At 44.4% G+C, this 27,133-nt stretch overlaps 1 protein-coding gene across 1 annotated transcript in view; it reads left to right on the top strand.

The window, feature by feature from the left end:
* The window catches only part of LOC140492187 (soluble guanylate cyclase 88E-like), a 275,822-nt gene that overhangs the window by 177,050 nt on the left and 71,639 nt on the right, over nt 1-27,133 (top strand). Inside the window, exons 6-8 of the mRNA XM_072591046.1 lie at nt 1,024-1,143; nt 25,512-25,596; nt 26,741-26,827. Coding sequence (XP_072447147.1) covers nt 1,024-1,143; nt 25,512-25,596; nt 26,741-26,827 — 292 coding nt within the window. The remainder of the gene's footprint in view (nt 1-1,023; nt 1,144-25,511; nt 25,597-26,740; nt 26,828-27,133) is intronic.

Genomic DNA, 27,133 nt, shown 5'->3' with positions numbered 1-27,133 from the left:
TATATTCCTCACAGGCCCTGTCTAATTTTAGCTTCCTCAACCTTACATATGTCGAGAGTGTGATCCTGGAAAAGCACAGCAGGTCAGGTAGCATTTGAGGAGCAGGAGAATTGATGTTTAAGGCATTAGCCCTTCATCAGGATTTCCAGCATCTGCAGTCCTCACTTTCTCCTAAACCTTACATATGCTTCTTTTTCCTTTTGACAAAACTCACAACCCCCCTCATTATCCAGTGGTCCCTTCCCTTCCTTCCTCCTTGCTGGAATATGCTGGTACTGAACTCTAATCAGGTCTTTAAACATTTGGAATGTCAGACGTGAACCTGCCCAATAACAGTCCCTCCCAATTAAATCTCCCGAGCTCCTGCCTAATACTGCCATAATTTGTCCTCCTTCCCTCAAAGTCCAGACTATTCCTTATTCATCGTTATTTCAAAACGTAAGGATTTGTGATCACTGTTTCCAAAATGCTCATCCACTGAAAGGCTCATTAGCCAATACAAGGTCCAGTATGGGCCCCTCCTCTTGTTGGATTATCCAATTATCTCTTTCCTCCTTTCTTTTCCCTCTCATATGTCTCTCCACCCCTTTACTACTAACTGATATTCTACTCCTTACAATCTCGTCTCCATTTCAATCTTCGTTTTCATTTTCTCCCCCTCGGTCATATTGTCCTGCCCCATCTGAAAACCTCTGTCCTTTGCCCAGATACCTTCTCTCCCCCATTCATCACTCACACCTTCCCCCACCTCTTCATTCCTCCCTCATCTGCCCATTTCTGCACCCTTTGCCTGTTCTTGCCCCACCTGTGTACCTCGCTCTCCTCTGCCCATCTCACCCACTCCTCTCCTCTGCCCCCTCACCCACTCTTCTCCTCTGCCCCTCTCACCCACTCCCTCAGCCCTTCTCGTCCTGACAGCATCTCCACTCCATTCAGCCTGTTTTTAGTTGAGTGACTGCCCCTAATGGTGGTCTGACATGATTAGGAGCGCTGAATAATATGTCCCACTCTCCTCCCCCACAGGATATGGTTGTTCACAATGTGGGATCTGGGTTGGCGACAGTGTTCCCAGACCTTGATGGCAAGATGATAACGGATACTTTCCTGCTGGCACGGCCTCTGGTCGAGTTCACCTGGAACATGGTAAGAACCACACCATCCAGCAGAGACAGGAACGGGAGTAGGCCATCTAGCCTGTTCCACCATTCAAGGAGATCATGGTTGATCTGTGGCCTCACTTGGTATACCTGAATATCTTTCCTTAAATATTTAAGCCTCTCAGATTTAAAATTAGCACCTGATCCAGCATCCACATATGGCTGTGGAGAGAGTTCCAAACATTGGCGGTACACTGGCTAGCACTGCTGCCTCACAATACCAGGGGCCTGGTTTGGAGTCTAACCTCGGGTGACGGTCTATGTGGAGTTTACACGTTCTCCTCCGTGTAGATTTCCATCGTGTGCTCTGCTTTCTTCCCACAGTCCAAAGATGTGCAGGATTGGCCGAGCTAAATTGCCTCGATGTTTGCAGGGAGATGCAGGCTAGGTGGAATAGTCATGGTAAATGCAGGGTTACAGGGATAGGGTGGGATGTTCTTCAGAGGGTTTTGTGCAGAGTCAATGGGCTGAATGGCATCTTTCTGCATTGTAGGAATTCTATGATTGATCTACCACCCCATGTGAAGAAGTGTTTCCTTGATCTGGCCCTAATTCTCAGACTATGCCTTCCAGTTCTAGACTCTCCAACCACTGAATACAGTTTCTTTTTTCCCCTGTCTTTCCCTGTTAATATCCTGAAGACTTCAATCAGATCAGCTCTTAACCTTCTAAATTTGAAAACAAATAGGCCTGATCTGTATAACTTTCCTCAATGTAACCCTTGAAGTCCAGGTATCATTCTTGTAAACCTGTGTTGTACTCCCTCCAAGACCAAAACAATCCTGCCTAAAGTGTGGGTTCCCACATCTGCTCACAATACTCCAGGTGTGGCCTTTGTGGGATTTTATCAAATGCCTTCTAGAAATCCATATGAATTGCAACCATAGACATTCCCCTGTCCACTGCCTTAGTCACTTCTTCAAAAAAGCTCTGAGGTTTGTCAGGCATGACCTACCTGTCCATGCAAGCTCTACCCGATGAACTGGAAACTTTCAAAGTGTTCAGTTACCCCCTATTTGTGTATAAACTCCAGGAGTTTCCCCACTGCAGATGTTACACAAACTGGTTTATAATTTCCTTGTTTCCTCTTCCGCCATTCTTTAATGCAGAGTGACATGTGTAAAATTCCAATCCAGAGGGATAACCCCTGTATCTCTGAATCCCTGAAAGATTATAGTTTGGGCATCTACAATGTGTTCCCCTACTCCCTTTAACTTCCTAGTATGGCATTCTCGGATGGAAATTTGGCATTCTATTCATTTTCTTGTTATCAATTACATTAATTTTCAGTCCCTGTGCTTGAAAGGATATTGAAGCGGGAAGGGGAGTATCCAGTTGGTGTGGCCCACATTGGGACTAACAACACAGGCAAGACTAGGATGGAGGACCTGTTTGGGGGTTTCGAAGCACTAGAAACAAAACTAAGGAACAGGTCCGCAAGGGTCATAATCTCTGGATTACTGCCCGAGCCACATGCAAATTGGCTTAGGGATAAGAAAATTAGGGAAGTAAGCATGTGGCTAAGGGAGTGGTGTGGGCAAAAGGGGTTCCATTTCATGGGGCATTGGCATCAGTTTTGGAATAGCAGGGATCTGTACCGATGGAACGGTCTCCACCTGAACTGATCTGGAACCAGTGTTCTAGCGAAAATGATAAATAAGATGGTGACTAGGACTTTCAACCAGTGAATTGTGGGGAAGGGGAAGGGAAAATGACAGGAAGTATGATAGTAAATAGAAAGGCAAGCAACAGGTTAGTATGTATGCAGGAGGGTATAAGTTCATGGCAGACTGTGAAAGAAGCAAACAGGTAGGATAACTCAGGGGATATTATTAGAGATGTTGGAAATCATGAGGATAAGAAAGGCACTTTATCTGAATGCTCATAACAAGTTAATGGTACAAATCATTGTGAATGAATATGATTTAGCATCCATCACAGAAACATGGTTACAGGATGGTTAGGACTGGGAGTTAAATATCCAGGGGTACCAGACTATTTGGAAGGACAGACAGGAATGCAAGGGATGTGGAGTAGCTCTGATATTCAAGGATAACATCAGGGTGGTGCTGAGAGATTATATAGGTTCTATGAAGAATGAGATTGAATCCATTTAAGTGGAAATTAGAAATTCTAAAAGAGAAAACATCACTGATAGATGTAGTCTATAGGCCTCTAAATAATAACATCACATTGGGATGGGCAATAAACAAAGAAGTAGTTAATGCCTGTAAAAATGGTACAGCAATTATCATGGAGGATTTTAATCTACATGTAGATTGGCGGTCAGGGTAGCCCTGAGGAGGAGTTGGATGAGTGTATCCACGATAGTTTTGTTGAACAGTATGTAATGGAACCGATGAAGGAGCAAGCAAGAAATAATTAATGACCTCGTAGTTAGGGATGCTCTTGGAAGGAGTGATCACAGTATGGTTGAATTAAGAATACAGAATGGAGAGTATGAAGATAAAATCTAGTACCAGGGTCCTGTGCTTGTGTAAGAGGGACTACAATAGAATGAGGGAGGACTTTCGTGTTTTCCGGGTCCTTAAGGGGGTGGGGGAGCAGCCTGAAGCCGTGGTCCATATTGGCACCAATGACATAGGTAGGAGGAGTGCTGAGGATGTTAGACAGGCTTTTAGGGAGCTAGGTTGGAAGCTCAGAGTTAGAACGAACAGAGTTGTTGTCTCTGGTTTGTTACCCGTGCCACGTGATAGAAAGTCGAGGAATAGGCAGAGAGAACAGTTAAATGCGTGGCTACAGGGATGGTGCAGGAGGGAGGGATTTCGGTACTTGGATAACTGGGGTTCTTTCTGGGGAAGGTGGGACCTCTATAAACAGGATGGTCTGCACCTGAACCTGAGGGGCACCAGTATCCTTGGGGGGAGGTTTGCTAGTGCTCTTGGGGGGGGTTTAAACTAACTCTGCAGGGGCATGGGAACCCAGACTAGAGCTTTAGGGTGCAGGACCTGGAGTGTAGGGAGGTTAGGAATATGGCATCAATCTTAAAGGAGGGTGCCTGTAAACAGAAGAGTGGCTTGAAGTGTGTATACTTTAATGCCAGAAGTATACGAAATAAGGTAGGTGAACTTGCAGCGTGGGTTGGTACCTGGGACTTCGATGTTGTGGCTATTACAGAGACATGGCTAGATCAGGGACAGGATTGGCTGTTGCAGGTTCCAGGGTTTAAATGTTTTAGTAGGGTCAGAGGTGGGGGTAAAAGAGGGGGGGGTGTGGCTTTGCTTGTCAAAGATAGTATTACAGCGGTGGAAAGGAAGATGGACGAAGATTTGCCATCTGAGGTAGTTTGGGTTGAGGTTAGGAATAGGAGAGGTGAGGTCACCCTGCTAGGAGTCTTTTACAGGCCTCCTAATAGTCCTAGAATCGTTGAAGAAAGGATTGTGAAGATGATTCAGGAGAAGAGTGACAGTAATAGGGTGGTTGTTATGGGGGACTTTAACTTTCCTGATATTGATTGGGAAAGCTATAGCTCAAGTTCGTTAGATGGGTCAGTGTTTGTCCAATGTGTGCAGGAGAGTTTCCTGACACAATATGTAGATAAGCCAACAAGAGGTGAGGCCATACTGGATTTGGTTCTGGGTAACGAACCAGGCCAGGTATTAGAACTAGAGGTAGGTGAGCACTTTGGGGACAGTGACCACAATTCGGTGATTTTTACTCTAGTGATGGAGAGGGATAAGTGTGTACTACAGGGCAAGAGTTATAGCTGGGGGCAGGGAAATTATGATGCGGTGAGGCATGACTTAGGATGTGTGGATTGGAAAAGTAGATTCCAAGGCAAGAGCGTAATTGATATGTGGAACTTGTTCAAGGAGCAACTATTGAGTGTCCTTGATAAGTATGTACCTATCAGGCAGGGAGGAAAGGGTCGTGTGAGGGAGCCGTGGTTTAATAAGGAATTGGAATCCCTTGTTAAATGGAAGAGGGCGGCCTTTGTAAAGATGAGGCGTGAAGGTACAATAGGGGTGATTGAGAGTTATAAGGTAGCCCGGAAGGACCTGAAGAGAGAGCTAAGAGCAGCAAGGAGGGGACATGAAAGGTCCTTAGTTGGTAGGATTAGGGAAAACCCTAAGGCTTTCTATAGGTATGTTAGGAATAAAAGAATGACTAGGGTAGGAATAGGTCCAATCAAGGATAGTAATGGGAAGTTGCGTGTGGAGGCTGAAGAGATTGGGGAGGCACTGAATGAATACTTTTCGTCAGTATTCACTCAGGAACAGGACATTGTTGTCGATATGAATACTGAGGCATGAATAAGTAGAATGGATGGCTTTGAGATATGTAGAGAAGAGGTGTTGGAAATTCTGGCAAGGGTGAAAATAGATAAGTCCCTTGGGCCTGATGGCATTTATCCTAGGATTCTCTGGGAAGCAAGGGAGGAGATTGCAGAGCCATTGGCCTTGATTTTTGTGTCCTCTTTGTCTACAGGAGTAGTGCCAGAGGACTGGAGGCTAGCAAACGTGGTTCCCTTGTTCAAGAAGGGGAGTAGGGATAATCCTAGTAACTATAGGCCAGTGAGTCTCACTTCTGTTGTGGGCAAAGTCTTAGAGAGAATTGTAAGGGATAGGATTTACGTACATCTGGATAAGAATAATGTGATCAAGGATAGTCAGCATGGTTTTGTGAAGGGCAGGTCGTGCCTCACAAACCTTATTGAATTCTTTGAGAAGGTGACGAAGGAGGTAGATGAGGGGAAAGCGGTAGATGTGGTAGATATGGATTTTAGTAAGGCATTTGATAAGGTCCCCCATGGTAGGCTACTGCAGAAAATACAGAGATATGGCATTGAGGGTGAGTTGGAGGTTTGGATTAGGAATTGGCTGGCTGGAAGAAGACAGAGGGTAGTAGTTGATGGCAAAGGTTCATCTTGGAGTGCCGTCACTAGCGGTGTTCCGCAAGGATCTGTTTTGGGACCATTGCTGTTTGTCATTTTTATAAATGACCTGGAGGAAGGGTTAGAAGGTTGGGTGAGCAAGTTTGCGGATGATACGAAAGTCGGAGGAGTTGTAGACAGTGAGGAAGGATGTGGCAGGTTACAGCGGGATATAGAGAAGCTGCAGAGCTGGGCAGAAAGGTGGCAAATGGAGTTCAATGTAGCTAAGTGTGAGGTGATTCACTTTGGTAAGAGTAACAAAAAGATGGGGTACTGGGCTAATGGTCGGATACTTGGTAGTGTGGAAGAGCAGAGGGATCTTGGTGTCCATGTACACAGATCTCTGAAAGTTGCCACCCAGGTAAATAGTGCAGTGAAGAAGGCATATGGCATACTGGCTTTTATTGGTAGAGGAATTGAGTTCCGGAGTCCTGAGGTCATGCTGCAGTTGTATAAGACTCTGGTGCGGCCGCATCTGGAATATTGTGTGCAGTTTTGGTCGCCATACTATAGGAAGGATGTGGAGGCACTAGAACGGGTGCAGAGGAAGTTTACCAGGATGTTGCCTGGTATGGTAGGAAGATCGTATGAGGAAAGGCTGAGGCACTTGGGACTGTTTTCATTGGAGAAAATAAGGTTTAGGGGTGACTTGATAGAGGTGTACAAGATGATTAGGGGGTTAGATAGGGTTGACAGTGAGAACCTTTTTCCACGTATGGAGTCAGCTATTACAAGGGGGCATAGCTTTAAACTAAGGGGGGGTAGATATAGGACAGATGTTAGGGGTAGGTTCTTCACTCAGCGAGTCGTAAGTTCATGGAATGCCCTGCCAGTAGCAGTGGTGGACTCTCCCTCTTTATGGGTATTTAAGCGGGCATTGGATAGGTATATGGAGGATAGTGGGTTAGTGTAGGTTAGGTGGGCTTTGATCGGCGCAACATCGAGGGCCGAAGGGCCTGTACTGCGCTGTATTCTTCTATGTTCTATGTTCTATGACTTGACTAAACTAGACTGGAAACAAAGATTTTATGGTGGGCCAGTTGATGAGCAGTGATGGGCTTTCAAAGCAATTTTTCAAATGTTCAGCAAATGTATATTCCAGGGAAAAGGAAGGACTGTAAGAAAAGGGGTAATCTGCCATAGGTGTCTGAGAAAATAAGGGACGACGCTATCAAATTGAAAGAGAAGTCACAAAAAGAGCTATAAAGAGAAGTAAAAAACATGAGAAAGTTCTTGTGCTCTTATGTTCTCATTCACTTAGGTCTTTGGTAAGCTACCCTCCTTTCTACTGTAGATACTAGGGTAATTATTTGTCATGTCTACCATTTCTCTGCGGTATGTTCTCTCTGCGTAGAGCGACTCCTGCGCCTCTTGTGGAAGCAGCTGTCGGGTCTGGTTCTGCGGGGGCTGGGTCTGAAGTTGTCCTTTTGGCATATGCCGAGAACATTCTCCTTATGTTGCATCAGATTTGCAGAAGATGCACAAGTGCCTGGAGGTATATTCTGCTGCACCCTCTGCAAGATCAACTGGAATAAAATGTTTAGAATGTCTGTGGCAGATGGATATCCCCCCAATCCCTGCTTGGAAAAGCTCCAATGCTTCACATGGAGTACCATGCACCTCCTCTACCTGGGAGGCCATCATCATCCTGCAAAAAAATCCTAGAATCCCTACAGTGTGGAAACAGGCCCAACAAGTCCACACTGACCCTCTGAGGAGTAACCCATCCAGACCCATTCCCTTACATTTCCCATGGCTAATGTACCTAGCCTGCACATTCCCGAATGCTCTGGGCAATTTAGTACAACCAATTCACCTCACCTGCACATCTTTGGACTGTGGGAGGAAACCCCACACAGACACAGGGAGAATGTCCAAACTCTACACAGTCATCCAAGGCTGGAATCGAACCCGGGTCCCTGGTGCTGTGAGGCAGCAGTGTCAACCACTGAACCCCCGTGCTACCCCACAGATCCTGGACAGCAAACTGGCAAGAGTTGGATTGCTCCCAGCTTTGTCTTAGACGGCGTGTCAGTCATTAACTGGCTAATCACTGCCATCTCATGGTATTGGCTGGTCACTTTGGTCCCTCTCCTGGGAACCTGTCACAAATATCCAGAGAAAGCGGAGTTTTTCTGGGATGAAAAGCAATGCTGGGCAGTTGCTAAGGTTTTGAGTCTCTCGCTTGAGGATGGCAATAAGCAGCTAGTATGCCTCTGCAGCCAGGTATTGACTTCCTGCCTTGAAACCCTACAGCAGTACTTTTAGCTTGAGCCTCTTCCAAGGTGGTGCAGCCTGATGATATATTTCTTCCGTCAAGTGTGTGGCCTCAATTATGATATGCAGTTTCTGTTTAAGAGTGGTCCTGCCCTCAGAACTTCTTCCAGGAATTGCCTGTCATTTTACTTGGGGCTTGGTCAGCTCACCCCAGAATGCTCTCCCTGCAGGAGTGATGGCTGTAGTAAGGGAGTCACTGCTCAGTAATAGGTTCCACCATCAGCTGGCTGATGGAGAGGGCGACTCAGGACAGTGGGTTGGATGGTGGGGAAGTGGACTGGATGGCAGCTGGGTAAGAGGGCATCACTCAGTGTCCAGTTCCCAACCCAAGCCTTCCAAAGCCTGATAGTAAAGGTAATTGGACCCAGTGCGTTACATGAAATCATGCAGGAGATTTCCAGACCCCTGTCCATATGGAACTTGACACTGGCCCCATACAACAGAGCAACCCCTGGGATGCAGTGCCCCATATTTGAGCCATCTCAGGGATATCCTCCCCACTCACTTCAGAATAGCATTGAGGTGTTTCATGTACAGGCAACTGTAGTATGGTCCACTCCCTCACCATTACCCACTGCTCAGATACATCTTGGCATAGTGTTTTACCCTCTGGGGTCAGAAATCCCAGTGGAAGACCCTCTAGAAAAGCGTTCTTCCCTTTTCCATCAAGGATCTGGAGTGGAGGGTGCTGCACAGAGCTGCTCCATGTTAAATAAATACACTAGGTAAAAACAATGTATGCAGATGCTGGAAACCAGATTCTGGATTAGTGGTGCTGGAAGAGCACAGCAGTTCAGGCAGCATCCAAGGATGCTGCCTGAACTGCTGTGCTCTTCCAGCACCATTAATCCATAAATAAATACACTGGCTGCTTGACCATGTGGGGTTTGTAGCTGGATGAAACTGCAACATGCAGGTTCTCTAATTTTAATCACTCTTCAGCATCACGCTCCTGATCTAGGGGCACCCATGCGGAGAGGGGTGGACAAATCGGACGGCTTTCTCCTGGGTCTGCTCCTGGGCCTGGTGAAAGTATCAATAAACGTGTCCAGGCAGCATGCCATGGAGGGCCTCCTTATTTCAGACTATCTGCTTCTCTTTCACGTTTACGTCCACATTTCTGTCCCTGGAGAGGGAGCATACGTTGTTCAGTAGCAGCTTTATAGACTGGTGGGCATCACATTGACTGGGGTGCATGACAGAACATAGATCCTGTTTCTGTGCTGTACCGTCCTTTGGACCACCATATTGTGCCAAACATGACGACATTTCAACTCATCCCTTCTGCCTGTCCATGCTCCACATCCTCCATTCTTTGCTTATTCATGTGCTTATCTAAAAGCCCCTTAAATACCCCGATTGTATCTGCCTCCATCACTACATCTGGATCCTACCACTCTAAAAATATTTGCTCCTCATGTCTCCTTTGAAGTGCATGCCCCCAGGATTGGACATTTCAACTCAGGGTAAAAGGCTCTGACTGTCAACCCCATCTACACATCTCATAATTGTATAAACTTGAAGTCATAGAGTCATAGATATATACAGCATGGAAACAGACCCTTCAGTCCAACCCGTCCAGGCCGACCAGATATCCTAATCAAATCTAGTCCCATTTGCCAGCACTTGGCCCATATCCCTCTGAACCCTTCCTATTCATGTACCCATCAGGTCTCTCCTCAGCCTCTACCATTCCAGAGAAAAACCCTATTTTATTCAGCCTCTCCTTATAGTTCATACCTTCTAATCCAGACACCTTCCTGATAAACCTGTTCTGCACTCTCTCCAAAGCCCCTACATCCTTCCTGTCATGTAGTGACCAGAATTGAATGCAATATTCTGCAGTGTAGCTTAACAAAAGGTTTATGAAGCTGCAACATCACTTTCTGACTCCTGTACTCAATGCCCTGACCAATAAAGGAACACATGCTGTATGCCTCCTTTACTCCCTATCTTATGGTAGCCACCTCCAGGGACCTATGGACTTGGACCCCAAGATTCCTCTGTACATCAATGGGTTAACTTAAGGGTTCCAGCATTAATTGTATACTTTGCCTTAACACTTGATCTCCTAAAACGCAACACCTCACACTCCATCCACCATTTCTCTGCCTGTATCTGCAACTGATCTATATCTCGCTCTATCCTTTGACAACCTCTACAATATTCACAGTTCAACCAATCTGCAAACATATTAACCCACCCATCTACTTTTTCATCTAAGTTATTCATATAAATCACAAACAGAGGTTCCAGTACAAATTCCTGCGGAACACCACTAGTCATGGACCTCCAATCAGAAAAACACCCTTCCACCATTACCCTTCTAATGGGCAAGCTCATTTTGAATCCAAATACCGAAGTCACTGGTGGATCCCATTCAACAAACAGTAAGTGCACCAATACTGATCCTTATGGACACTGGCCTCCAGCCACTCAAACAACCTTCTACTACTACCCTTTGTGTTCTATTTACACAGCCAGTTTCTGATCCATCTCAGCTAGCTTTCCTCAGTTACATGTACTTTAACCTTCTTGATCAGTCTCCCATGTGGGACTTTGTTAAAAGCTTTACTAAAATCCATATGAACCACATCAACTGAACTCCCCTCATCCACACACTTGATCACATTTTCAAAAAATTTGAACAAACTTGTTAGGCATGACCTCCCTCTGATGAAGCCGATTAACTCATGCATTTCTAAGTGGATATTAATTCTCTCCTTCAAAATTTCTCCAATAGTTTTCCTACCACTGACATGAGACTCTGTAATTTCCTAGTTCATCTCTCGCACCCTCCTTAAAAGTAGAACAACATTAGCCATCCTCCAGCACTCTGGCCAGAGAGGAATTAAAAATGTTGTCAGAACCTCTGCAATTTCTTCCCTCACCTCCCACAGCAACCTGGGATGCAATTCATCTGGGTTAGGAGATTTGTTTGTTTTTAAGCCTGATAGAGCCTCCAATGCCTCTCTATTTCCAATGTCAAGTTCCTCACAGTTCCTTTTCCTGAATTCCATGCCAATGTTCTCCTTTTCCAGAGTGAAGGCGAAGGAGAAATATTCATTCAACTCCCCCCTAAAATCCTGCAGGGTCACACACAAGTTGTCAACTTGGTCCCAAATGCATCCTACTCTTTCCCTGGTTAACCTCTTCCCTTTAATGTATGCATAAAATATCTTAGGATTCTCCGTAATCCTGTTTGCAAGTCCTTTCTCATGCCTTCTTTTCCCTCTTCTAATTGCTTTCTTAAGTTCCAACCTGCACTTCCTGTTTTCCTGTCGGGCCACAGAGGAATTGCTCCCTTTGCACTTGCTAAAAGCCCTACGCTTCTTTGTCCAGCCGTGAATTGTTCTGGACATGCAGGGTTCTCTGAACCTATTGCTCCTACGTTTTCCTTGATAGGGTAGATGTTGGACCTGTACTCTCTCCTGAATGCCACCCCTCCCATTCCTCTGCTATAGACCTAGTTGTAAGGAGCTGTTTGTGGTCTAAGGTGACCGGATCCTGCTTTTTAAGAAATCTACATTCCCCTAATCCAAAGCAGTCTTTTGTAGGTCATCTTTCTCCTTGTCTAGAATAAGTTTGAACCATAGCAGGTTGTGGTCGCTATCACTGAAATGATCCCCCATTGAACACTTGTCTGGGTTCATTCCTCAGAACCAGATCCAGCGCTGCATTGTCCCTTATTGGGTCTTCTATGTATTGATACAAAAAAATGCCCATAGATATATTTCAAGAAATCCACCCCCTCTAAACCCTCAACACTCTGGCTATCCCAATGTATTTTGGAAAGTTGAAATCCCTAATTATTACTCTAACACACCTCAGTGAGCTGCCTACATATTTGCTCCCCTAATTCCCACTGACTGTTTGGCAGCCTATAACACATTCCTTAACATTCCGAAGTTCTACCCACTCATTTGAGGACCCTTCCAAGATATCATCTCTCCTTATTGCAGCAATTTACTCCTAAATAAATAAATACACTACCACTCTTTTTACACCCTCCTCTGTCACGCTGGAAGATCCTCTACCCCAGAATGTTACATTGCTAATCCAGCCCTTCCCTCAACCATATTTCTGTGATGGCAACAATTTCATACTTCCATATATCAATCCACACCATTAACTCATCTGTCTTATCTATTACACTACGAGGATTAAAGTAAAGACCATCCAGCCTAGTTCTACTTTCTTGACACTCAAAATAGCTGATCTCAGTGTGACTTATTTCCTTTGGCATAGCAATGGGGGTCTCTGTTGCATCAACATTCTGCCCCCTCCCCATGCCAGACAAGTTTAAGCTTCTCCCAACAGCACTAGCAAACCTACCTGCAAGGATGTTGGTCCCAATATGGTACAGATCCAGGAATCTATGTACCAACTCTTGAACCACACATTCATCTGTCCTATTTCTAAACTCTACTATTTCCCCTCTAGTCACTGTGATTGGAACTTTCACAGTGTTGGAGGTGATTTCCTCAAATTCCAAGAGCAGCAATTACTGTTTTATATGCTGTTGCATTGTTTTGGAACTTTGGAGAAAGAAAAAGTCAAAACAACGGCACTTTTAAAAGGGAGAGGAACAGATAAAGGCAGCACATGGTCAGGTCAGTGCAAGAGAGAGAAAGAGGAGGAAACCCACATTGCTAACTGACACAGTAGTGAACCTGTGCAGTTACTGTTTTTGATGTTGAATTCATGTATTGCTGGACATTGGAGTGTGTCTGGGAAAATTAACAAACAGCGAAATTCGCAACTAATCCTGTTTGGGAGTGGTCGCAGCATAGAAACAACTAAGTGAATAGTTTAAGTGTGGCCTTGGGGCCTTGCTCTGGTAAGTCTGCATTAGTGAGTAGAGTGGGTTCTTCATGATTATATTTTTTGTTGAGATATGTCTCTTGATTAAACTTAAAAATATAAGCCATAAGTATTAAGTTATCCTGGAGCAGTGTCTTAGAGAGGAATAAAACACTATTTTCTGGGTCTGCACATTGGAAGAAGCAAAAATGGCTCTTAGTAGAGTGACATGCTCTTCTTGTAGGATGTGGGTGTTTAGGGAGAATTTACGGCTTACTGAGGATCATATCAGCAATACATGTTGTGGGTTGCGAATCCTATCAAATCGAATGGAACGATTGGAGTGACAGTTAGAGGCAATGAGGAATTTACAAGGGCAAGGGGGTATATGGATGGCCATTATAGGAAGGGTGAAAGGTCGCAGTTCAGTCACACAGATGCGTTAACTCCAGGAAAGTTAAGAGAGTTAGGCAGATAGTGCAGGAGTCTTCTGTGGCTATCCCCATTTCAAACAAGAATGCTGTTTTGGAAAATGGGGGTGATGGATTCTCAGGGAATGTAGGACAAACATCCATGTTTCTGGTATTGAGTCTGGCTCTAAAGCAATGAGGAATATGTCGGGTTCCAAGACATCGATTGTGTCTAGCCTGAGGTAAAAGCAAATTACTGCGGATGTTGGAATCTGAAGCCAAATAAATCTCAGCAAATCTTGCAGCATCTGTAAGGAGAGAAAAGAGCTGACGTTTTGAGTCTAACTGACCCTTTGTCAAAACTGAGACACAGACAGAAGTGTCTGTGACCAGCAGTGAAAAATCAGAATGGTGTGTTGCTTCCCTGGTGCCAGGATCAAGGATGTCTCAGAGAGGGTGCAGATTGTTCTCAAAGGGGAGAGGGACCAACAGGAGGTTTTCGTACATATTGGAACAAATGACATAGGAAGGGAAAAGGTTGAGTTTCTGAAGGGAGATTACAGAGAGTTAGGCAGGAATTTAAAAAGGAGGTCTTCAAGAGTAGCAATTACTCCCGCTGCTGAGAGCTAGTGAGGGCAGGAATAGGAGGATAGAGCAGATGAATGCATGGCTGAGGAGCTGGTGAATACGAGAAGGATTCACATTTTTGGATCATTGGAATCTCTTCTGGGGTTGATGTGATCTGCACAAGAAAGACGGATTGCACCAAATTGGAAGGGGTCCAATATACTGGCAGGGAAATTTGCTAGAGCTGCTCGGGAAGATTTAAACTAGAAAAGAGGGAGGGAGGTGGGACCCAGGGAGATAGTGAGGAAAGAGATCAATCTGAGACTGGTACAGTTGAGAAAAGAAATGAGCCAAACAGTCAGGGCAGGCAGGAACAAAGCAGAGAACAAAGTAGGATTGATAAATTAAACTGTGTTTATTTCAAAGCAAAAGGTAGGGAAGGCAGACGAACTCAGGGCATGGTTAGGAACATAGGACTGGGATACCGTAGCAATTACAGAGACATAACTCAGGGATGGACAGGACTGGCAGCTTAATGTTCCAGGATACAATTGTTACAGGAAGGATAGAAAGGGAGGGAAGAGAGGAGGGGGAGTGGCATTTTTGATAAGGGATAGCATTACAGTTGTACTGAGGGAGGATATTCCTGGAAATACATCCAGGGAAGTTATTTGGGTGGGAAATAAGAAAGGGATGATCACCTTATTGGGATTGTACTATAGACCTCCTAATAGTCAGAGGGAAATTGAGAAACAAATTTGTAAGGAGTTCTCAATTATCTGTAAGAATAATAGGGTGGTTATGGTAGGGGATTTTAATTTTCCAAACATAGACTGGGACGGCTATAGTGTTAAGGCTTTAGATGAAGAGGAATTTGTTAAGCATGTATAAGAAAATTTTCTGATTCAATATGTGGATATACCTACTCTTGGGAAATAAGGTTGAGCAGGTGACTGAGGTGTCAGTGGGGAAGCACTTTGGGGCCAGCAACCATAATTCTATTAGTTTTAAAATAGTGATGGAAAAGGATAGACCAGACCTAAAAGTTGAAGTTCGATATTGGAGGAAGGCCAATTTTAACGGTATTAGACAAGAACTTTCAAAAACTGACTGGGAGCAGATACTCGCAGGTAAAGGGATGGCTGGAAAATGGGAAACCTTCAGAAATGAGATAACAAGAGTGCAGTGACAATATATTCCTGTTAGGGTGAAAGGAAAGGCTGGTAGGTATAGGGAATGCTGGATGACTAAAGAAATTGAGAGTTTGGTTTAGAAAAAGAAGGAAGCATATGTCAGGTATAGACAAGATAGATCGAGTGAATCCTTAGAAGAGTAGAAAGGCAATAGGAGTATACTTAAGAGGGAAATCAGTAGGGCAAAAGGGGGACATGAGATAAAGTTAAGGAGAATCCAAAAGGTTTTTACAAATACATTAAGGACAAAAGAATAACTAGGGAGAGAATAGGGCCCCTCAAAGATCAGCAAGGCAGCCTTTTTGTGGAGCCACAGAAAATGGGGAAGATACTAAGTGAGTATTTTGCATCAGTGTTTACTGTGGAAAAGGACATAGAAGATATAGAATGTAGGGAAGTAGATGATGAAATCTTGAAAAATGTCCATGTTACAGAGGAGGAAGTGCTGGATGTCTTGCTATGCATAATATTGGATAAGTCCCCAGGACCTGGTCAGGTGTACCTGAGGACTCTGTGAGAAGCTAGGGAAGTGATTGCTGGGCCTTTTGCTGAGATATTTGTATCATCGATAGTCACAAGTAAGGTGCCGGAAGACTAGAGGTTGGCCAACAGGGTGCCACTGTTTAAGAAGGGTGGTAAGGACAAGCCAGTGAGCCTGACGTCAGTGGTGGGCAATTTGTTGGAGGGAATCCTGAGGGACAGGATGTACATGTATTTGGAAAGGCAAGGACTGATTAAGGATAGTCAACATGACTTTGTGCATGGGAAATCTTCTCTCACAAACTTGATTAAGTTTTTTGAAGAAGTAACAAAGAGGATTGATGAGGGCAGAGAGTAGACGTGATCTATAAGAACTTGAGTAAGGCATTCAGCAAGGTTCCCCATGGTAGACTGGTTAGCAAGGTTAGATCTCATGGAATACAGGGAGAACTAGCCATTGGCTACAGAACTGGCTCAAAGGTAGAAGACAGAGGGGTGGTGGAGGGTTGTTTTTCAGACTGGAGGCCTGTGACCAGTGAAGTGCCACAAGGATCGGTGCTGGATCCACTACTTTTCATCATTTAGACAAATGATTTGGATGTGAGCAGAAAAGGTATAGTTAGTTTGCAGAAGACACCAAAATTGGAGCTGTAATGGACAGTGAAGAAAGTTACCTCAGATTACAATGGGATCTTGATCAGATGGGTCAAAGGGCTGAGGAGTGGCAAATGGAGTTTAATTTAGGTAAACGTGAGGTGCTGCATATTAGGAAAGCAAATCTTAGCAGGACTTATACACTTAATGGTAAGGTCCTAAGGAGTGCAGGTTCATAGTTCCTTGAAAGTAGAGTTGCAGGTAGATAGGATAGTTAAGAAGGCGTTTGGGATGCTTTCCTTTATTCGTCAGAGTATTGAGTACAGGAGTTGGGAGGTTATATTGCAGCTGTACAGGACATTGGTTAGGCTACTGTTGGAACATTGCATGCAATTCTGGTCTCCTTCCTATCGGAAGGATGTTGTGAAACTTGAAAGAGTTCAGAAAAGATTTACAAGGATGTTGTCAGGGTTGGAGGATTTGAACTATAGGGAGAGGTTGAATAGGCTGGGGCTGCTTTCCCTGCAATATCGGAGGCTGAGGGGTGACCTTATAGAGGTTTATAAAATCACTTTGGGCATGGATAAAATAAACAGACAGTCTTTTCCCTGGGGTGGGGGAGTCCAGAACGAGAGGGCATAGGTTTAGGGTGAGAGGGGAAAGATATAAAAAAGACCTAAGGGACATTGAATGTATGATGTATGGAATGAGTTGCCAGAGGAAGTGGCGGAGGCTGTTACAATTACAGCATTTAAAAGGCATCTGGATGAGTACATGAATAGGAAGGGTTTGGAGGGATATGGGCCAGAGTGCCGGCAGGTGGGACAAGATTGGGTTGGGATAACTGGTCGGTATGGACGAGTTGGACCGAAGGGTCTGTTTCCGCGCTGTACATCTCTATGACTCTCTATGATTTCCCTTTCATGAAGCCAAGCTAACTCTGCTTGTTTAGGTTATGATTTTCCAAAAGGTCTGCTATTAGTTCCTTCATAATTGATTCCAACATTTTTCCATGAAAAGATGCTAGGCTCATCACCTCATAGTCCCCCACTTCTGGCTTCCCTCTTTTCAATAGGGGTGTCACATTCCAATCCTTTGTTGATTCTCCAGAATCCAAGTATTTTTGAAAAATTACAACCAATGTATCCACTGTCATTGTAGCTACCTTTAGGATCTTTGGATGCAAGCCATCAGGGCCAGTGGGCAGATCTGCCTTTAGCCCATTACTTTGCCTAATGGTACTTCTGCAGGTAATGGTTCTTAATGCCTCCCCTGTACACTGAATGGAATGTTTAAAGTTTCACCCACTGCAGTGATGACGCAAAATTCTCTGCTATTTCCTTGTTTCTCATAACTGTTGCCCCAGATCCACTGTTTAAGGGCCTACGTTCACTTTGACCTCTCCTTTTTATATACTTAAAGAAGTTCTTGTCAGTTTTTATATTCCTCACTGGTTTCCCCTTGTAATTTATTTGCTATTTTTTCCCTCCTTGCTGTATTCTGTATGTATTCAAGTCTTCAGGGCCATCAGTTTTGCCTACTTATGCTTTTTCTTTCAACTTAATACTCTCCTTAACTTCTTTTTAATTCATTTGTGGGACTTGGGCATTGCTGGCTGGCCAGTATTGATAGCCCATCCCGATTTGCTCTTGAGAAGATGGTGGTGAGCTGCCTTCTTGAATCGCTGCAGTCCACTTGCTGTAGGGACCCACAATGCCAGTAGGGAGGGAATTCCAGGATTTTGACCCAATGTCTGTGAAGGAATGGAGGTATGTTTCCTAGTCAATGTGGTGAGTGGCTTGGAGGGGAACTTGGAGGTAGTGGTGTTCTCAAGTACCTACTGCCTCTGTCCTTCTAGGTAGTAGTGTTCGTGGATTTGGAATGTGCTGTCTAAGGATTATTGGTGAATTTCGGCAGTGCATCTTGTAGATAAAACACACTGCTGCTACTGAGCGGTGATGATGGAGGGATTGAGTGTTTGTGGTCGTGATGCTAATCAAGCGGGCAGCTTTGTCCTGGATGGTGTCAAGCCTTCTTAAGTGTTATTGAAGCTGCACCCATCCAGTAAAGTGGGGAGTATTCCATCACACTCCTGACTTGTGTCTTGTAGATGGTGGATAGACTTTGGGGTGTCAGGAGGTTAGTTATTTACCGCAATATCCCTCGTCTCTGATCTGCTCTTGTAGCCAATGTATTTTTTATGTGGTGAATCCAGTTGAGTTTCTGGTCAATGCTATCCCCAAGGATGTTGACATTGGGGCATTCAGTGATGGTAATACCGTTGAATGTCAGGGGGTGGTGGTTAGAGTGTCTTTTATTGGGGATGGTCATTGTCTGGCAAATGTGTGGCACAAATGTTATTTGCTACATGTTGGCCCAAGCCTGGATATTGACCTCATGACAGAGGCAAGGTCATTTATGAAGCAGCTGAAGATTATTAGGCCTAGCACACTACCCTGAAGGACTCCTGCAGAGATGTCCTGGAGCTGAGATGACTGACCCTCCACAACTGCGACAATCTTCCTTTGTGCCAGGTCTGACTCTAACCAGCGGAGTGTTTGCCCCTGATACCACTGATACTAGTTTTGCCAGGGCTCCTTGATTCCACACTCAGTCAAATGCAACCTTGATGTCAAGGGCCGTCAATCTCCCTCCCCTCTGGGATTCAGCTCTTCTGTCCATGTTTGAACCAAGGCTATAATGAGGTCAGGAGCTGGGTGACCCTGGCGAAACGCAAACAGGGCATCACTGAGCAGGTTATTGCTGAGCAAGTGCTGTCTGACAGCACTGTTGATGACCCCTTCCATCATGATGGAGAGTAGACTGGTTGAGCGGTAATTGTCTGGGTTGGATTTGTCCTGCTTTTTTGTGTGCAGGACATTCCCGAGCAATTTTCCACATAGTCGGGTAGTTGTCAGTGTTGCAACTTCTACTGGAACAGCTTGGCTAGGGGAGCGGCCAGTTCTGGAGCATACATGCTCAGTTTTATCGCCAGAATGTTGTCAGGGCCCATTGCCTTTACAGTATCCAGTGCCTCCAGCCATTTCTTGATATCACGTGGAGTGAATCGAATTGTCTGGAGACTGTATCTGTGATGCAGGGGACCACTGGAAGAGCCCGAGACGGATCATCCACTCTGCACTTCTGACTGAAGATTGTTACGAATGCATCAGCCTTATCTTTTGCACTGATGTTCTGGGCTCCTCCATCATTAAGGATGGGGATATTTGTGGAGCCTCCTCCTCGAGTGAGTTGTTTAATCTTCACAGCTGGATGTGGCAGGACTGCAGAGCTTAGATCTAATCCATTGGTTATGGGATCCCTTAGCTCTATCACTTGCGGCTTATGCCATTTGGCTCACAAGTAGCCCTGTTTGGTGGTTTCACCAGGTTGACATCCTCATCTTCAGGTATGCCTGATGCTGCTCCTAGCATGCTCACCTGCACTCTCCATTGAACCAGGGTTGATGCCCTGGCTTGATGGTAATGGTTGATTGGGGGATATGTCAGGCCGTGAGGTTACAGATTGTGCTGAAGTACAGTTCTGCTGCTGTTGATGGCCCACAGTGCCTCATGGATGCCCAGTCTTGAGCTGCTAGATTGGTTCGAAGTCTGTCCCATTTAGCACGGTGATAATGCCACACAACACGAAGGAGATTATTTTCAATGTGAAGGCGGGATTTCGACTCCATAAGGAAAGTGTCATGGTTGCTTTTTCCAATACTGACATGGACAGATGCTTCTGCAGCTGGCAGAGAAGTAAGGATGTTTTTTTCCCTTTTATTGGTTCCTTCACAACCTGCCGCAGACCCAGTCTAGCAGTTATCTTCTTTGGTTAGCCATGGTTGATTTATCTCTCAATCTACTGGGACATATTTTTTACTGAGAGTTATGTGTTATCTCTGAAAACATCCAGCACTGCTTGCTTCCTGTCATTCCTGCGAATCTTTCTGCCCAATCAACTTGAGCTAAGTCTATCCTTAGATCATTGCTATTCCCTTTGCTTAAATTAAACAGTTATTTCTGACCAAAGTTTCTCACACTCAAACTGAATATTATATGCTGTCATGTTATGATCACTATTTCCAAAAGGATCTTTTAAGCAAATCCTTTACTTCCTCATTACCAGAGCCAGGATAGTCTTTTTTTCCTGTTGGCTCTATGACACATTGTTCTTGGTTTCAAAAGAGAACAGATACATAGTTGGAAATGAAGAATTCAGAGGGTTGTGGAGATAGGGCTGGAGAATGGGACCAGTTAGGTAACTGTTTCAGGAGCTGGTACAGACATGAGTCAAATAGCCTCCTTCTATAAATTCTATGATTCTATTAAACTATGCACTATGAATTTGTTGTCTAGATTAGACAGGTGCTGGAAAAGCACAGCAGTTCAGGTAGCATCCGAGGAGCGGTAAAATCAACGTTCCAGGCAAAAGCCCTTCATCAGGAATACCACTATGAATTTGTTGTCGTAGCTACCCTTTCCAACTTGATTGGCCAAGGAAACAAGATTAGAAAGTCAATCATAATTATTGTTCTACTTTTTAAAGATACTCTGACTATTTACTGATCTATACCCTGTCCTACAGTGTGGAAACTGTTTGCTGGTTGATATACTACTACCAGCATCTTTTTTCCTTGCTTTATTTACCTCACACTGAATGGTCTGTCAACCGATCCCAGATCTCTCACAACTGTCCTCATTTCATCTCATACGATCAACGCTACCCTACCACCTTTTCCTTCCCCCGTCCTTCTGAAAGACTAAATATCCCTCAATCTTAGTTCCCGTTTCCGATCTCCTTGTAACCATGCCTCCGCAATGGCTACAAGATCACATCCATTTACCTCAATATCAGTCTGTCAGTGATTCCAAATAATTCCATGCATTAAGATACAAAGCCATTAAGCATATCTTTTTTCCCCACATTTAATCACCCTAGTTTTCCTTTGTACTGTGACCCTATTTGCCTCACTCTTGGTAACCCTGTCTACCATTTTTGGGTTTTTCTGTTCTGTTTTATTGCCATCCTGGTTTATCTTTCCCTTAACATCCTGCTAATATTCATATCCCCAAGCTATTCTTGTTTAAATCTGCCAAACTACACTCATAAATATTTGCCCTGGGACATCAATCCTGATCCTGACCAGGGTAACCTGTTCAGTTCATACTGGCACCTTCCCCAGAACCAGTCTCAATGTTCCAGGAATTCAAAATTCCCCCCTTGCACCACCTTTTCAGCCATGTATTCATCCAACATATCCTACTATTTCTATTCTGACAAGCACATGGCACTGGTAGTACCCCTGAGATCACTACTTTCGAGGTCCTACTTTGCAAATTTACTTCCTAACTCCTATAGTTGTCTTTAGGTCATCATTTTTTAAACCCATTTCGTTGGGACTGATGTGTACCACAACCACTGGTTGCTCATCCTCCCCCTCCAGGATTTAGCCAGTCAGACATCCTAACACCTGGAAGGCAACACCCTACCTTCAAATTTCTGAAATGCCTATATTTCCTTTACAATTGAATTCCCTACAGCTATTTAATTCCTGCAATTTCCCCTTCTCTCCCATGCAGCAGATCCACCCGTGTTGCAATTAATTTGGCGATTACTGGTTACCCCTGAGAGGCCATTACCCCCAACAATATCCAAAGTAGATCTGTATTTCAGGGGAATGACCTCAGGAGATTCCTCACCGCCTGCCTAGTACTCTTACGCTGCCTGGTGGTCATCCATTCCCTTCCTGCCTGTGGAGTCTTCTCTGGCAGTGTGACCACCTCTCAGTATGCACTATCCACGATATTCTCAGCTTGGTGGAGGCCTCCACAGTCTCCCCAGATGGCCTCTCCCGGCTCTGAAATCCAGGCTTCCAGGATCTGCAGCTGGAGACGATTCCTGCACAAATACTGTCCCCAGGCAGCAGAAAGCTGTCTGGGTTCCCACAGAGCAGGAGAAGCAAACCATAGCTTTCAGCTCTCCTGCCATGACTTACCCCTTTAGATTAAACATTTAAAGGGCTCTTAAACATCAAATAAAACCATTCACTTTTAGAACTCTTCTTCCCTTGACCTCATTAAAACAGAACATAGCCCTTATAAATTATAAACCACAAAATAGAAACAGTGCATCTATTAAGAATAGCACAAATACTCACCACATCAGCAGCTTCCACTTGCCTAATGTCACGTTTGAATCCCGTTGTCACTTTGGGAGCTCTGCTTCTGGTCTGGGAGGAGGGAACACTGAGCTGTTCCTTTGAAAGCTTCCCCTACTGCTCTGTTCATTTGCTTCTCGGCAGATTCACTCTGTGAGAAACAAAGCCCACTCACTTCAATAATTTCAGTCCGAGACAAGATCTGAATCAGTAGTGTCATTTATTTAACACTTGCAAGTGGGTGTGATGTCCAGTGTCTATAAGGCAGAGGACATACACACCAAATTCAATTCATACACAACATTTATATAATTTGATTTCTTTTGTTTTACACTGCTCCTCTCCTGTTTACATCGTCCATTTCCCTAAGACCGGCCCCCATTACCCCTGTTTATCTCTTGCCTTATCCGGCCTTGTCTGTGACAAAATGCTTATTTTTGGCCTCACAAGGCTGTTTGACCTCATCCTGCTGTAGGTCATTGTTGGGCATATTCTTTCTTCATCATTATCTACCCCCTTCATCTGTGCCTTTCCCGAGTCCGTTCTGATCCCTATGACCCTTTCAATTGGGGTTTGTTCCTCTGTCTCTGTAAAAGTGTGAAACAGATGTTTATACCTACTGTTTGTACAGGCGTATCTAGCTTAACTTCATCCCCTCACAACATCTTATCTACTTGCCCATAATGTCAACCATTGTTTTGCAGTCACGTTGCATTCTGACATACAATTTTAGCTAATGCAAAAACAATTATATATTTCCTCCACATCGTTTCCATTCTTGTTGACTCAGCTCGTGGCTAAAACAATTACACACTGGTGTGAGTTTATTTTACTTTGTAAAATGGAATTCCAGAATTGCAGAAGTAACATTAATTTACCTATGTCCCACAACTCTCTCTCCGACCTCAAATGCTCTGTACTTTAAGAGTTCCTTAAAATCACTTGTCCTCTTATGCTCCAAGTTCCCCAAGACCTTAGCTTACTATTAAAGAACAGAAGTACTCACCAGAGAAGAAGGAAGACTCACCAAAGGAGAAGATTCCCCACCCCTCTATTTTCACCAAACTCCTTTTCACTAAACTCCAATTACACACTGAAATAACTGCCCAGAAACCAGTATCCCATCACCTAGTCACCATTTGTTTCCATGTGCACAGTACATGGGCTGTGACCAGCCAGCTCCAAGCCAGACTCTCTGACTCTCTTGCTTCTATCTGTCAGCCAGGGTTCTCTATCTGACCCAGACGAACAAGACCAATCAAGGATCTCATAATCAATTAGATCTACCTGGCCCTGGTTCCAATCACTACACACGTTAATGCAAACAAGCCAAGCAGCACTCCAGCACAGACAAGGTAGACTGAAGGAGAACTCTGTTTGTACTTCCTCATTCAACAATTTCTGAAAGTTGATTAACCTGATTGTTTAATTATCTATCTTCAGCTGAGTGCCTGTAAATTCATGTTTTAAAGTTGCAATGAAACTGCACCCAGTCACAACAACATTGAGTTCATTGCTAAATTAAAGAACAGACTAGAGTTTAGACTGAATTTAGACTTAACTTTAATTATTGCTTAAAATGTGAGGATGTGAGTAAAACATTTTTCATCCGGAAGGTAATGAGAATCTGGATCTCACTGCCTGTGAGGGTGGTAGACGGAAACATTTCAGGAGTATTTAGATGTGCACTTGCGATGCTGTTGCACACAAGGTTTTGGGCCAAGTGCTGGAAAATGGGATTAGAATGGTTAGGTGTTTGTTTTGGACTGGAATGGACTTGATGGATGAAAGGCCTTTATCTGTGCTGTAATCTCTATGAGTCTATGACTGAGAGCAATCAAGTGATTGCTAGATTTGATTCTAGCTTTTGAACTTCCTCACTACGTCTGTGAGACCTCTCTTTTTCTCCCAATGTCATTGTTTCCCACATGGACTGGGACTTCAGATTGTTGCCCTTCTCTGTCACAAGACACTCCCCTGACTCAGCAGTATCCCAGTACCCTGGCGCCAGTGAGAATACACTACCTGAGGGACCGTGTCAGAGGTGCAGACTCACTCATCTATTCCTCTAACTGTTCAATCTTCTGCAATCACTATGACATTACTATATTGATGTTACAATTGTTTGCTGCTGACATACACATTTACTAACCCTCGATTTAAATTTAGTACCTTCTTACATTCATTAGAGAATGGTACCTGAGGCTTCAGTGAAGTCAGAGAGACCAGAGAAGCTGGATTGTTCTCCTCAGCACGGAAAACATTGAGACGCAATTTAGTCAGGGCTACAAAATTATGAAAAGTTTTGGCAGGATAATGAGCTAACACAGTTTCCACTAACACAAGAATGCAGATTTGAGAGCATTGGTAACATAGCCAAAGGGTTTTTTAAACACAGGGAGTTCACATGGTGGGACTGGACTTAATAATGACATTTCAAGGAAGTGGGGTAAAATCCTAAAGAGAAAGAGTCTTTGTGCTCTGACTTATTGAGTTGGATACCATCCACAAGTCAACAGGGCACCAAAGACAGAATGGCCTCCCTTCAGGTTAGTATTATGTCTGTTCCTAGGATTTCCTCAGCAAATTCCTGGAGAGTCAGTGCCAGTTCAGGATATTTATCTGTCCTACATTGCTGTACTTTCTTTGTTAATTTTTCTGGACTAATTGAAGTGCAATAAGGTCGATCCCATTGTCTAGCCAAGACCATTCATCTTTGACCGTTACCAACCCTTCCAATTTTTATATCAGGATGGCCATCCTAATTCCGATTGTTTTTACTGTTGTGGAGGGAGGGTTGTTCAATTGGAGTTTTGTCCCAGACGGAGATTTCTTTAATGATGCCCTGAGGTCAGTGACAGTCCATCCCCCTCCCCCTGGTGCTGCTGCTGATATGTGAGAAACTTGCAGAGTTTTATGGTGTTTCTGCGCAGGCAACAGGCCTCAGTAAATTCATGTATCATTTTCTTGTTTCAGATCATCTCCCATCCAAACAATCTGTTTGAGATCATCTCGAAAGAGCCTGTGAAAAGAGAAAGGAACCTACACAACAGAGTTCAGAGTGAGGAGGGAGTGAACAACAAGGGCAGAGTGAGGAGGGAGTGAATAACAAGGCCAGAGTGAGGAGGGAGTGAATAATGAGGGCAGAGTGAGGAGGGAGTGAATAACAAGGCCAGAGCGAGGGTGGCGTGAATTATGAGGGCAGAGTGAGGAGAGAGTGAATAGCGAGGACAGAGTGAGGACGGAGTGAATAGCGAGGACAGAGTGAGGACGGAGTGAATAGCGAGGACAGAGTGAGGAGGGAGTGAATAATGAGGACAGAGTGAGGAGGAAGTGAATAACAAGGGCAGGTTGAGAAGAGAGTGACTAATGAGGAGAGAGTGATAGGAGGGAATCGGAGGGTCGAGTGAGAAGAGGCTGTACAACAGGGACAATACGAGAAGGGACTGAACCAGGAATAGAGTGAGAAAGGTATGCATAATGGGAACAGTGTGAGGAGAGTGTGAATAAGAGAAGAGTGAAGAGAAGTGAGTAACGAGGGCAGCATGAAAGGAGAGTGGAGCCAGAGTAAATCGGGGACAGTACAAGGTGAGAGGAAACAAAGAGAAACGTTGAGGGTTTAGTGAGGGTAACCAGAAAGACAGTGAATAGTGAGTAAGAGTGAGGGTGTATTAAAGTAAGTGGGAATATGATTGAGGGGGAATGAGAGTAAATAAGAGTGAAGGGGGAAATGAGGGTTAACAGGTGGGTAGTGAAAAGGAGAGATTGAGTTGAAGTTCAATGGTAGGGTGTGGGGCTGGCAGTGAATCTGACAATCTATCTGAGTACAAGTTACTCTGTCACTCTCTATCCGTCTTACTTATTGTCTCATTCTCACTGTCTATCTTTCACATGCTGTCACTCAGTATCAGTGTTGCTTACTCTGTGATTCTGAATCACTCCACCTATCTATTACCTCTGTCACTCTTTTGTTACTCTGTCACTGTCTCTAATTTTTTGACTTGCCACTTGCTTTCATTCTGTTCAAATCATATCCTGGTCTCACAATCAACCAAATGTTCAATTTGACATTCACTTTCCTCTCTCATTTGGTCACCTAATCCCTTTATTCTTAGTCAACGTCATTCTCTCAATCTCAGAAACTCCCTCACTCTGCGTGATTCACTGTCATTCTCTCACTGACATTCTCTCATTCTCCATGAAAGATGCTGATTATGACAATGGTCCTCGAGCTGCTGATGCAAGTGTGCTGCTCATGGCCTTCCAGTCAATTGTTGGCGATGACTATAAAGGTAACTATTACTGCCTCACATTAACATCCCATAACACTCATGAAATGTTTGGCAGGTATTGGATATAGTCGAGTGTGTGGTGCTGGAAAAGAACAGCAGGCCAGGCAGCATCCGAGGAGCAGGAGAATAGACGTTTTGGCCAAAAGCCCTTCGTCAGGAATGAGGCCTCATTCCTGATGAAGAGCTTTCACCCAAAACACGATTCTCCTACTCCTTGGATGCTGCCTGACCTGCTGTGCTTTTCCAGCACCACGCTCTCGACTCTAATCTCCAGCATCTGCAGTCCTCACTTTTGTCTAGGTATTG

This window comes from Chiloscyllium punctatum, chromosome 20, assembly GCF_047496795.1.
Source record: "Chiloscyllium punctatum isolate Juve2018m chromosome 20, sChiPun1.3, whole genome shotgun sequence".
In the NCBI taxonomy this organism is placed as follows: Eukaryota; Metazoa; Chordata; class Chondrichthyes; order Orectolobiformes; family Hemiscylliidae; genus Chiloscyllium; species Chiloscyllium punctatum.
The sequence above is the reverse complement of the archived record's forward strand: the minus strand, read 5'-3'. Positions and strand labels throughout refer to the sequence as shown.